Below are 13,518 nucleotides of genomic sequence, written 5' to 3'. Positions count from 1 at the left end.
GATCGCGATCGGTTGAATCCAATTAGAAGAAGTGGGCGTTACCTTCACGTACGCTACGCGTGTAGTCGAAACATCCGGCACTCCTCACTCGTCTTTGTTCTCGCTCACCTTACGTCGCTGTATCAACGCTTTCTACAAGCAAAGAAACCACACCTACACATCGGTTATCAGTCACGTGATACCGAAATGAGGCGGAGGTATCGTTTTCAAAGTGCAGTGTGGACGCTCGCTATCCCGATCGGATCGCGATCGGCAGGATCGCGATCGAATCGCGATCCGATCGCGATCTATTCTGGTCTAGTGTGGACAGGCCTTAAGAATGCTATAGTATAGACTTGGTCCAGACTAGAGTTCGCGCGCTCTCTGGTCTGGAAGTTCGAGGCTACATTACACCTAGCCTCGTACCCAGGCCCTCTTGCGCGCCCGGAGAAGAGGCGCGCAAGAGGGCCTGGGTACGAGGCTACATCACACCATGCATATGCTTGGATCATATCAACAGATAGTAACTTTAGCAATGACAACACATGAATATAACATGTTTCTCTAACACAAAAATAGAATCAAAGCAAACAGTGAAACATAAAAAGTGAGGTCGGCGATGAGATGCTGACACACACACACATCAGTAAGTTATGACTGTTTGTGTGTTGACGGGAGCTCCTGGTGGCCACACGAGATGCTCATTTCCAGTCATACTGTCAATGTAGTACTCAAAGTCGTCACTCTTTATACACCAAAAGTGTGTTAATTAATTAATTAATTATTAATTTATTAAGAATCGAGAACAACAGATAACCTGCTGTGGAAGTCGTATCTCAAACACATTTCGGTCTGCATTTAGACGCTGGAGAGAATATTGTGTGAAGCCACTGTTTGCATCTGAGACATAAATGTTCATACAGCTATGCTATCCTCGTTCGATTTGTTCCTCTTTCTTACTTTTCATCTGACGGACGTTTACGGTTACACGGTCTACTGTTGTTTGAGAAAGAACAGCAGCTCGAACACGAAGTGTCTGAATTAATAATAAATCATTAATATTAATTAATAATATAATAATAAATTTTTATATATAAATATAAATAATAGCATTTTGTACTTGTATGCTTGTCAGACGGACAGCTAGACGACAGACAGACAATAATACATACATATTGTGTTAATTAAAATGAACTATTTAGTTTATATCAATTAGCTGTAATGTTAATTAAATGGTTTACCTCGGATTTCTGTACCACGGATTAAAATTAATTATTTAGTTTATATCAATTAGCTGTAATGTTAATTAAATGGCTTACCTCGGATTTCTGTACCATGGTCCTTACAGTGGTGACAATGAGTTTCGGTGGTCCTTTGTATTGTTGTGATGGCATTGCTTGTGGAGGTAGAGAATGTTGTAAATATGATTGCAGTCGAGGTGTTTGCTCGTTGATGGCATGAACAAGGCTGTGAGACATCACATTCATAATTGTACCAAGTTCACCAGTTGATCTAACAGTCTGTTAAAAATTGTGCAGCAAAGTTAGACACACAAATTATACAGATATACATATATTTTAGCTTTTTTAATTTTTAATTTTTATATCTTTTTCTAATGTTTATATTTTTATATATTTTGTATTTTGTATTTTAGATTTTTATTTGTATTTTTGTATTTCTGTATTTATTCTTATTTTTTATATATTTATAATTCTATAATTTTTAATTTTTTTTAATTTCCTTATTTTTACATTTTTAATATATTTTTAATATATTTTTAATTTTAATTTTTTGTATTTTTTTTGTATTTTTATTTTATTTTTTATTTTCAATTTTTGTATTATATATATATATTTTTAATTTTAACATTTTTTTGTATTTTTGTATTACTATTGTATTTTTTGTATTTTTGTATTTATCTATATATTTTTATTTATTTTTAAATAGATAAAATAAAATAAATAAAATAAAATAAAATAAATAAATAAAATAAATAAAATAAATAAAATAAATAAAATAAATAAAATAAATAAAATAAAATAAAATAAATAAATAAAATAAATAAAATAAATAAAATAAATAAAATAAATAAAATAAATAAAATAAATAAAATAAATAAAATAAATAAAATAAATAAAATAAATAAAATAAATAAAATAAATAAAATAAATAAAATAAATAAAATAAATAAAATAAATAAAATAAATAAAATAAATAAAATAAATAAAATAAATAAAATAAATAAAATAAATAAAATATAAATAAAATAAATAAAATAAATAAAATAAATAAAATAAATAAAATAAATAAAATAAATAAAATAAATAAAATAAATAAAATAAATAAAATAAATAAAATAAATAAAATAAATAAAATAAATAAAATAAATAAAATAAATAAAATAAATAAAATAAATAAAATAAATAAAATAAATAAAATAAATAAAATAAATAAAATAAATAAAATAAATAAAATAAATAAAATAAATAAAATAAATAAAATAAATAAAATAAATAAAATAAATAAAATAAATAAAATAAATAAAATAAATAAAATAAATAAAATAAATAAAATAAATAAAATAAATAAAATAAATAAAATAAATAAAATAAATAAAATAAATAAAATAAATAAAATAAATAAAATAAATAAAATAAATAAAATAAATAAAATAAATAAAATAAATAAAATAAATAAAATAAATAAAATAAATAATATAAATATATGTGGTGCGATAGCTCAGTTGGTTAGAGAGTCATCCTATGAAGTGATTACATCCGGACTTTGCAGGGTTGCAAATTCAAGTCACAGTGATGGCGAGCTATGACATAATTTCCTAGAACAAGAAACTTACACACAATTGCCTCTCTACAATTGCCTCTCTCGACTCAGGAGTATGAACGAGTACCTGGTCTTTGACTGGGGTGGCAAAGGCCTCCGACTGCGACAAAGTCCATCAGCCAGGGGCCATCAGCGGCATCGCAGTTGGTGCTCCTGCGAGCCCCCGGCCAGGCTCCAGGAGTGCACAGGAACCCAGCCATCTGGCTGAGGGGCATTACCGTTTAACGGCAGCTTCCATTTTCCATTTCAATTTTGCCATATATTTAATTTTAACTATTTTGCATTTTTTGTATTTTAATTTTAATTTTGTATTTTTTTGTATTTATATTTATTTTTTCATTTTAATTTTTTGTATTTTTTGTATTTTTTTATATATTTTTAATTTATAATAGTTTATTTTTATATATTTTTTGTATTTTTATATATTTTAATTTTAATTTTTTATTTTCTTAATATTTTTTATTTTTTTATTTTTTATTTTTATATATTTATATATATAGTATATATATTCATATTTACTTAAACAGTGGGTAAATCCCACCGCTCTACATCCACTGCTAAATCTAATCTATCATTTATATTCTAGCATTAAACTGCCAAAGACAAACAGATAATTGTTCTAACAAATTACTAAACGCTTGACTAAATGAAAGTCTAGTTTTTGTCATCGTTTTAGAGGCAATTATTGTTAGTGTAGCTAAACTAGCAGGTGTCCAAAACCAAACGTTTCACTACCAAAGGGTAGAAACATCCACCTGCATCTTCCACGTTCGCCTGGTGATGAGCATCTTTTCTTCCTCTCCAGCAAATGCAGCAGCTCCAGCCAATATATATATATATATATATATATATATATATTTATTATATATTTTGTAACACCCACATCTAGCCATCCCTTCGCCAACTTAAAACTTAGTAATACATCATAGTGTCATCTAAAGAAGAAAAATTGTCCCCAAACGCAAGATCGTGCTCTAATGTAATTCTCCTTAAAATTAACTTTGCATTGTACTCCCAAAGTTTAACTGATACTTGTTCATAAAGATTCCGGAAAGCTTAATTCAAAGTAGTCCCAGAAAACGTCATTCTTTTCAAAGCTACAGTTTTTAGAGTCTTAAGACTGGCTGGAGCCAATATTCCAACTTTCTAGAGATAGGACAGAAATCTGCTCCACATTGAGTCACATTAAACTCATGTCTCTCGTCTTTTTCCATTTCTCCAGCATTTCCAGCTGCACCAGCTTTACTAGCAGCAGCACAGACAAAACGTGGTTGCAATGAATTGCGGACAGTGATGTCAAAAAAAGCTGGATTCCCATTAAGGAAGTCCGGATGATAAATGTCACCAAGACGAGATTGATGATTAAAAGAACACTTCTGTTCTCTTCTACAAGACTTGTTGTCAGACAGTAATGCATGCCACATTATATCACGTAAACCATTGTGACGTTTCAACAAGGTACTGTCATAGCTGCAACCTAACAGATGGTCGCCAAAGTGATCAATGACTTGACCACATATACATCTTAAAGCGTTGTTGGAATTTGCTGCAGAAAATATAGGAACGCCCAACCATAACCTGATGACAACTATATATATATAAATATATATATATATATATATATATATATATATATATATATATATATATATATATATATATATATATATATATAAACTAACCCAAAACCAACCCAAACCCCCAATATATATATATATATATATATATATATACCAGATAAATTCGTGATTGCAATATGGATTTGGCTAGGAATCCCTCTATTCCCATCATCGTCATTGAAATGTGTCTGTGGTCAAGTTCTTGACCCTTTAGGCAAATATTTGGTTAACTGCGGTCACGGTCCTCTCCAGATCAAACGCCAAGACACCCTTTGCGAAGTGATTTACCATACTCTTCTAACGGACAACAAGCATACAAAAAGGGAACAACGATGTTCTGGCTATGACAACAGTCGTCCTGGTGATATATTTCATCCTGATTTTCTTCTGGGTCGCCCCAGCTTCTTCGATGTAACAGTAGCCAACAGCCTGCAGCCTTCATTCATTATTAAAGCTGTCAGCAATACATAAGCTGCTGCAGAAGCTGCAGAAGGTTGCAAAGACTTTCGTCATGCTGACAGAGTTACAGCAGCTGGTGGTATATTTTATCCACTTGCTGTGGAAACTCTTGGTCTCTGGACACCCTACAGTCTCAAGATCCTATGCTCTAAAGCTTCGAGAATTTCTGCAATGAGTCACATGACGTTTTCAAAGTCTTTAAACAACTTATTACAACAATTATTATCTGTGAAAGTATGGTCATATAATCCTAGATTGGTTTTACAACATTTGAATTTAGAGATAGAGGATGTACGTAGTTGGGATATGCATACTTGAGTTGTTGGGGATGTTGGAGTGGGGAACGTTCATGTATGTAATATATATATATATATATATATATATATATATATATCTGTATATATATGTATATATATATTTACTCAGCTAAATATCTAATATATTTAATCAGCTAAATATCTAATGTATTTAATTAGCTAAAATATCTAATATATCCATCCATACATACATACATACATATATATATATATATATATATATATATATATATATATATATATATTGTGAATTTGTATATACTTTTTTGACGATCATACCTGGAGTAAATATGTCATCATATCAGTTGCATTCTGAACAAGTTGAATTCGAATGGGTAAAGCTTTCTGCTTGGCAATCAACTGCTTTTGCTTTACATCTTTTTCATTGTTGATTTGCTGGATCACAGTGTTGTACTACAATAGATAAAATCATATTAACTAAACTGTCATGTGACCATCAAACATGAGACTTTACCTCAGCCCACACACATTCCGTCCTGCTAATTGCTTGCATGTATTTAAACGTGTTGAGCCAATAATCAAACCTTAAATCGAATTATTAAATATACACAAAACATTGCAACCAACAAAGTGTGTTAGTTAACTGATGTATACATGCATGCACACCTGTCTATGCTTGCTTGTCCTTGTACTTTGCTTCTCATGCTACTCAGCTCATCCACAAATGCATACTTTGCATCCCACATACACTAAAACCAAATTAATGTATGACCATTATTTGCTGGATGGTGTCTTGCTGTTGTGTGATTATGACAGTGTAATGATGATGATATACACCAACCTGGCCACTGTCTGGGTGTAGGGCTCCTGGACCACCAGACCATGTGACTGGACGAGGCAAGTTAAAGCTCTCAATTTTTGTGAACACAGATGAAGCGTCAGAAATGCCAAACTCTTGCATTGACCAAGATAGCCAGAATACTTCGCTTGTTAGATTGGAATTCCACGATTTCTGATTTTATGTGTAGATATGCATTGATGTGTCAGTAATGATAGTACAATGTGAAACAATTGCAACGAACCACCTGTGCCATTGCTGCTATTTGGGGAGATGTTTGAGTTGTACGCCCTACAGTCCAGCAACCGCATTGCAATCATTCAACTATTTGCTTATCTATACCTGTAGCTGCTCATACACACACACACACACACACACACACACACACAGTGACACACACACACACACACACACACACACACACACACACACACACACACACACACAGTGACACACACACACACACACACACACACACACACGTGCACACACACAGTGACACACACACACACACACACACACACACACACACACACACACACACACACAGTGACACATCACATGCATGCACGCACGCACACATGCACACACACACACACACACACACACACACACACATAAACACACACACACACACAGTGACACACACACACACACAGTGACACACACACACACACACACACACACACACACAGTGACACACACACACACACACACACACACACACACACACACACACACACACAAACACACACACACACACACACACACACACACACACACACACACACACAGACACACACCACCACACCACCTGCCTACTACCCTCTCATCTCACATATCAACCAACATACATGCATGTATGCCAGCATGTACTGTACTCACAATGTATTCCCAGTAGTCCCTGGCATTGATATTTCTTAGCATCTTCCATGTGCTGCAACGTACGATTGATCCAAAGTTGAGGAGCCGTTAGTCCAGGATCGTCCTCCATCCAAGGAATAGCCCACTTGTCGTGCTTCGTAATGTTCACATATGCTGGATCAACTGCAGTATTCCCTACAGCCATATCAATCGAAGTAATAGCAGAATATTGAGAAGGAAGGACCTTCCAACAAATCAACAATCAACCATATTGAGGCATCAGATGGTCAGTTGTCTACCCACTTTATCAAATAGGCTTCTATCAGGAAGAGGACCGACGACCCACCCACAAGTCGCTGAAAACAAAACACACAAAATGAGAACTAAAAACAATAGCAAACCAGTACAGCAGTCTCTATACCCTACCAAGCTTGAATGATGCTTTCACTGCATCGCTGGCTTGAGCAGCTGCCGTAAGGTCACTCACAGCCTCGTGAAACACGGCATCACTAACGTGTATTGAAATATTAGTGTATGTATAGAAAGAATGTATTTTGAGTTTACTTTGCATTTGTATGGCCGCCTTCCCAGCCTTCGGGCGTCCATATCCAGTAGTAGTCTAATGGAATTTCTAGTCGTTGGATCCGTGTGAATATACCCTTTGGCAGAAAGGCAAAAGATAATATACATAATTAATAGATTTTGTATTTTGATGATATGGCTGTTGTTAGTGTTGATAGATTGTGTGTGTGTGTGCACGTGTGTGTGTGTGTGTGTGTGTGTGTGTGTGTGTGTGTGTGTGTGTGTGTGTCTATGTTGCAAATTCACCTCATAATAATCCTGTGTTGTAGCAACACTGGCATTCACATACACAGCGGCAACACTACCAATCAAAGTGTACCTGTGATTGTCACATACACAAACAGACCAACTAAGCACCACAACACACTAACAATCTACATCACACACATACCCATGATCTCGAGCATATTCCACACCCTCCAAACTTGAAACAGAAAGATGATCATGAATCTGCAACCAGTATATTAGTTAATATATTATATAATGTATTATATTATTTATATATTATATATAATATATTAGTTAATATATTATATAATGTATTATATTAATTATACATTATATAATATATTATAATATTATATATTAATTAATATATAATATAATATACTATATTAATACATTATATTATTATATACAAATATATTATATAAGCAACCAATCACCATCAGCCACAACAACACAACAACACACATAAATACTAATAAATTAATTAACCATTAATATTGTATCAATTTCTTACACCAGCATTATAGTACGTAGACAACTTGGTTACGTTTCCTTGTAATGAAATGTTCAGTGGAAATGCATAACCTTCAATCCTCACAAACCCATAACCTTCAAGAAAGCAAATGATTTACTGATAAAACAATTAATTATTTATTAATATTAATAATACTTAAATTAGTAAATTAATATTAACTACTAATTTATTGCATTTCATTATGTATGTGTTTTACAAATAATTATTGGTTTTGTGTGCTTGTGGTGTGGATAGCTATTTATAGAGATCTAGACCTTGTCCTGGTGATGTTGGGCTAAGTACATTGTCCTGTAGTTGACCATTGTAGTAGGTGCTTAGTGGTATAGATTGAGGAAATGGTGAAGTGTAAACATATCCCTCAATACGAACAAACTCGTACAAGTTCTCACATTCTGCACACTGAGAAAGAGAAACAATAACTATAAACAGACAAAAAGACATGCATACATACGTAGATAGACAGACAGACAGACAGACAAACAAACAGACAGACAGACATAGATACAGACAGACAGATGGACAGAAGGACAGACAGACAAACAAACAGACAAAAAGACAGACAGACAGACAGAAAAATAAAGAAGATTGTTTCAAGAGACAGCAACGTAAACATAAATAGTTGTAGGTAGAACCAAGCCCTATTGGCTTGGGTAGTATTTAGTTGCTTTGCTTAGATGGTGTATAATAGTTCAATGTTTGAAAATATATGTATTGACAGACAGACAGACAGACAGACAAAACAGGGCGTGGTCTTGTGTGGTCACATGACTTGATCATGTCTGTGTGGTCAGAGTGTCTAAACGATCTCAAACTTCAACACAAAAAAGAGCTAAAACATAGATATGCTACATCTGACAGCCGCCCAGACATTGTTGTTTTTGATACTGATATTGGTTCCAACGTAGAGTTTGATATAGCACTTGCTCATCCGTGAAGTTCAGACATATTTCCAATGTCAGCCACTATGGAGGAAGCAGCCGCTGCTAGAAGGGAAGACAGGAAGTTGGCTCGCTATGAAAAACAAAAACATCCTGGTAGGTTGTTTGTGAGAGTAGTTCCACTAGTCTTGGAACATTTTGGAAGATGGGGCAAGAAGGCAGAGACCTACTTAGATGACTTGTCAAAACAATCAAAGGATGACTTTGGAAAATCAAACAGGGCAGAGTTTAAAGACTATTGGCGTCAAAGAATTGCCATTCGATTGCAACGTTGCAATGCCAATGTACTTCTGAAGAAAATCAGTAATGCCTTGTCGGAACAGGCCAAGTGCCCAGACTCGTAGATGTTCTATAGAAAAGGGATCACATGATTCCTTTTAACCAATTAGTAGTTAAATATATATTGTATTTAGTTGTTAGTTGTTTTCTCTTGCTTTTATTGTCATAGGACAAACATAGTTAGCCATTTGCTATTGTATCCTAATTTAAATATAAAAAATATATGACAGACAGACAGACAGACAGACAGACAGACAGACAGGCAGATTGTATTATTTGAACTCTTTATTTAAACTCTTACTCTACCGATGACAAGCACTAATTTTATGCAAAACAATAACAGTCAATAAACAAAACGTTGAATGTCTCTATCATATGTAAAGTCATCAATGTTGCACTTAGACAACTTCTTAAATATCACTCGATAGTTGCAAGACTGTACAGACAGACAGACAGACAGACAGACAGACAGATTTGTTTTATTGTCATCAAACGTCACTACTTACATCACTTGCTGCAGTACGACAGACAGACAGACAGACAGTCAATGAGGAGAGCAAACCAAATGCTCCAAACTCCTTGGACTATTAGAGGAAGAGATTTGCCGTCCAACTCCAAAAATGCAATAGCAAGACCCTTACAAAGAAGTTCTCATTTCTCCTCAATGAGTACAGCTGCAGGAAGACTTCAGCTCTCAATGGACAGTCATAAACATTTAGAGACTGTGACCATAGGTCCCTTTCGTCTAGTCATAATGTGTATGTGTATTTAGTGTGTATATAGTGTGCATTTGTAGTTTAACCAGTTTTCATGTATGTACTAGATCTAATGGACACGTAGATTAGATATTGCTTTGGTGCTATACTTCATTTATGAAAAATATATGTATTGACAGACAGACAGACATTTTGGATCATGGGGAGAAGAGGCGAGAAAAGTTTTGCAGAAATTGGCAGCCTTTTCATCAGATGAAGCAGGAAGACCTAATGCTGTGGAATTTTTAGATTTTTGGAGAAAAAATTCTCTGTACAATTACAGAAGGGTAATGTTCAAGTCATATCTAAGAAACTTAGCATGTTGTGCGGTGGGTCTGAGAGGCCTGACTCTCTCAGCACCCAATTTTTTCTCTCATTAGTCTTAGTTATATATAAGGGTTTTAGTTTGCTGTAATGTTAGCTTTCAATGAACATTAGTCTAGTTGTATTACTGTAGTTCTTTGTAGAATTGTATCATAGTTTGATGTAAGAAATAAATGACAGACAGACAGACAGACAAACAGACAAAGTTTAGAGATGAGTTTACTCAAACCTGCTGACCTGTGTTGTTGTAAGAAAGTTGTCTTGTCTTGTCTTACTATAGTACAAGTTCAAGGGCGCTATCGTAGATGCTGGCTTACTAAGTGGCGTCTCGCTACCAATACAAGTCTTAACTCCCACTGTATGAGCATGCTCAAACGATGCCTTCAACATTCTCCCAGTTTCATCAAACACTTGATTATTGCCACTCATATTGGTTGGATAAGGGCAGTTTCCAAGCTGAACACTACTGCCATAGCAGTCCATCTCATACAGCTGTCTGGATCCATACGAGTAGTTTCTAGTTGACAAGCTTGTGTATCCCCACTGGTTACGAAGTGTGTTGGCATAACTTGAGGGATAACTCTTCTTCACAGTCCCATCACCATTCAAATCATCCTGTCACACAAAACGTAATTGCAGTCTTTAGGAAATTGTTATTGCTGTTGGATTTCTTGCTCACGGTGAGGCCGACCCAAACGGTTGGCTCGTCTCTTCCTGTTCCTGGTGTGGGGCTGTAGGGGTATGTGTGGAGTCCAATGAAGTTCATTTTCTGTTTGCTAAAATATGTGAAGTTATTTGCAGTGGTTGTGTGTGTGTGTGTGTGTGTGTGTGTGTGTGTGTGTGTGTGTGTGTGTGTGTGTGTGTGTGTGTGTGTGTGTGTGTGCGTGCATGTGTGTGCGTGCATGTGTGTGTGTGTGTGTGTGTGTGTGTGTGTGTGTGTGTGTGTGTGTGTGTGTGTGTGTGTGTGTGTGTGGTGTGAATTAAGTATGTCTGCCTAACCTGATTTGAGATATGATGGCTTTGTATTCATCTTCTCCCCACCAATCTGGGCCTTCAGGCTATGAAAAAAAAGAAAGTACACAAACACATAAACAGACAAATAAACAGCTAGACAGACAGACAGACAGACAGACTGTCTGTCTAGTTACAGAACTTTATATAGTTACCTTGCTAGCATTGTATTATAGATGTATGTTTGAAATAAATGTTATTTGACAGACAGACAGATGAAATGAGACCGACTTCAAGACCAAGTGGCGATCAATTATTTCAGTGACTCTACAATGTTGCAATGCAAACGTCGTCTCAAACTAACTCATTAACATAGCTAAATTAAATCGCCAAACTGTAGTTTGCACAGTGTAATTTTGCATGCTTCAGGACCATAATGGTCTTGTTGTGTTAGGTACGTTGACCATGATGTAAACGTTTGATTTAAATAGAAAATACATGTATTGAGACAGACAGACAGACAGACAGACAGACAGACAAATGGACGAACAGACAGACACAAAAGTAGAAAGACAAGCAAGCAAGGAGCAAGGTAAGTACATGGATGCACACACACACACACACACACACACACACACACACACACACACACACACACACACACACACACACACACACACACACACACACCACTTCTTACAAAGTCATGGAATGGTTGCAGTCCTCGTATCTCAAATTCTGGTTGTCCTACTTCATTCACATCCGGCAACACAAACTTCCCAGCTACTCTCAGCGATGCATCAGGAACAATGTCTCCTACCATACAAACACAAAAAATCTCATCAATACAAAAGATAACTCAACAACTAATGCGCATACAAATACAAAACCAACACCTACGTACCATAAAGTCGAAAGTAAACTCCAAATTTTTCAGCCAAAGCGTAAGCTCCATACAACACACCAACGTCATCAGCTCCAGCAATGAGAAGACGTCGTGATCCTGCCTTCTCTGTTGTCAATAGGTAATAACTCTCAGGCTTGAGATCTTCAAGTGTAGAGACATCTCCATCATAAAATTCACTAAACAATTTTATTTATCAATAATATTTAAAACCTGTATTTGTGTTAGATGCACTAAATCACGTGATTGCTGGATCTGATGTTGTCATGACAACAACAAGTTGCTGTGTTTGTGGAAACGCAGCGGACTTTAGATCATGTTCATTGCCATTGATAAACTGAAGCCAATGGTTAGTTGCCGCATAAATGTAACGACGAATCTATCAAAATGCAATTAGATGTATATATATATATATATATATATATATATTATACATATATATATACATTAAGTATATATTATATAAATACTTAAAAACATAAAATATATTACATAATATTACATAAAATTGAAACCTAGGATGTTGTAGTAACAACAAATAAGTTATTGTTTATATTAATTAAAGTTGTTACAGAGTAGCAAACCTCTTTGGCTGCAATGATGTGTCTCTGTCTGTGCCATATGCAACATTCGTGATCATTCTCATTGCCAGTAGCAATTGTAGCCGTTGCCAACAAGCTTAGGAGTGTTACAAAAGTAGCAGTCATGGCCTACTCAAGTCTCACGTGATTTATTAAATTTATCACGTGATTAAGTTTACACAATGCGCATGCGTAATTGTCAAATATTGATTTGCAAGTCATGGCGCATTACAAAGGAGCAGCAGCCGAGGGAGCTCGAGCAGTTAATCTCATGAAGAAACGGGAGCAAGCGAAACAGGAAATAGAGCGACTGAAGCAGAAGATCGCTGACGTGAGATGCGCGCGCTAACTAGTCTGTAGTACGCTAGAGGCGGTCACCAGTCGTTGTGTAGGAAAATGACGTGAGGAGTGGCATCGACAAAAAATTTGATTCGCACTACGATTTTGTCGAGAACCAGCTAAAGAATGAAACGATCGGTGAGATGTCGAGTTGGGCGTGTAACATCCGGGACTTTGAGTGAATTATCATTATTTAATGTGTATTATTAATTAATGTGTATTAT

At 34.9% G+C, this 13,518-nt stretch overlaps 2 protein-coding genes across 4 annotated transcripts in view; one reads left to right on the top strand and one right to left on the bottom strand.

The window, feature by feature from the left end:
* Positions 1-485: 485 nt before the first annotated feature.
* Positions 486-13,076, bottom strand: LOC134197211 (uncharacterized). 3 transcript variants are annotated; one of them, XM_062666489.1, is made up of 24 exons: positions 12,959-13,076; positions 12,617-12,753; positions 12,375-12,553; positions 12,171-12,286; positions 11,519-11,577; positions 11,199-11,295; positions 10,757-11,134; positions 8,478-8,622; positions 8,203-8,297; positions 7,852-7,910; positions 7,707-7,779; positions 7,443-7,537; positions 7,305-7,387; positions 7,182-7,234; positions 6,900-7,122; positions 6,262-6,305; positions 6,018-6,188; positions 5,843-5,925; positions 5,691-5,760; positions 5,495-5,629; positions 1,299-1,499; positions 940-1,015; positions 797-879; positions 486-724 (listed from the first exon to the last, which is right to left on the bottom strand). In XM_062666489.1, the coding sequence occupies exons 2-24, from the start codon at positions 12,640-12,642 to the stop codon at positions 623-625; spliced, it is 2,646 nt and encodes an 881-aa protein (XP_062522473.1). In that variant the 5' UTR covers positions 12,643-12,753; positions 12,959-13,076; the 3' UTR covers positions 486-622. The 3 variants fall into 3 exon arrangements, with proteins under 3 accessions (XP_062522473.1, XP_062522474.1, XP_062522475.1); XM_062666490.1 differs by lacking the exons at positions 12,375-12,553; positions 12,617-12,753; positions 12,959-13,076 and adding an exon at positions 11,686-11,797 and having other exon boundaries at positions 12,171-12,246; XM_062666491.1 differs by lacking the exons at positions 12,375-12,553; positions 12,617-12,753; positions 12,959-13,076 and having other exon boundaries at positions 12,161-12,236.
* Positions 13,077-13,166: 90 nt separating this feature from the next.
* LOC134197385 (protein FAM50A-like) overlaps positions 13,167-13,518 on the top strand; it is a 3,971-nt gene continuing 3,619 nt past the window's right edge. Inside the window, exons 1-2 of the mRNA XM_062666699.1 lie at positions 13,167-13,286; positions 13,348-13,432. Coding sequence (XP_062522683.1) covers positions 13,176-13,286; positions 13,348-13,432 — 196 coding nt within the window. The 5' untranslated portion in view covers positions 13,167-13,175. The remainder of the gene's footprint in view (positions 13,287-13,347; positions 13,433-13,518) is intronic.

The sequence above is a fragment of the Corticium candelabrum genome, chromosome 22, assembly GCF_963422355.1.
Source record: "Corticium candelabrum chromosome 22, ooCorCand1.1, whole genome shotgun sequence".
NCBI lineage: Eukaryota > Metazoa > Porifera > Homoscleromorpha > Homosclerophorida > Plakinidae > Corticium > Corticium candelabrum.
This window is presented reverse-complemented; position numbering and strand designations above follow the sequence as displayed.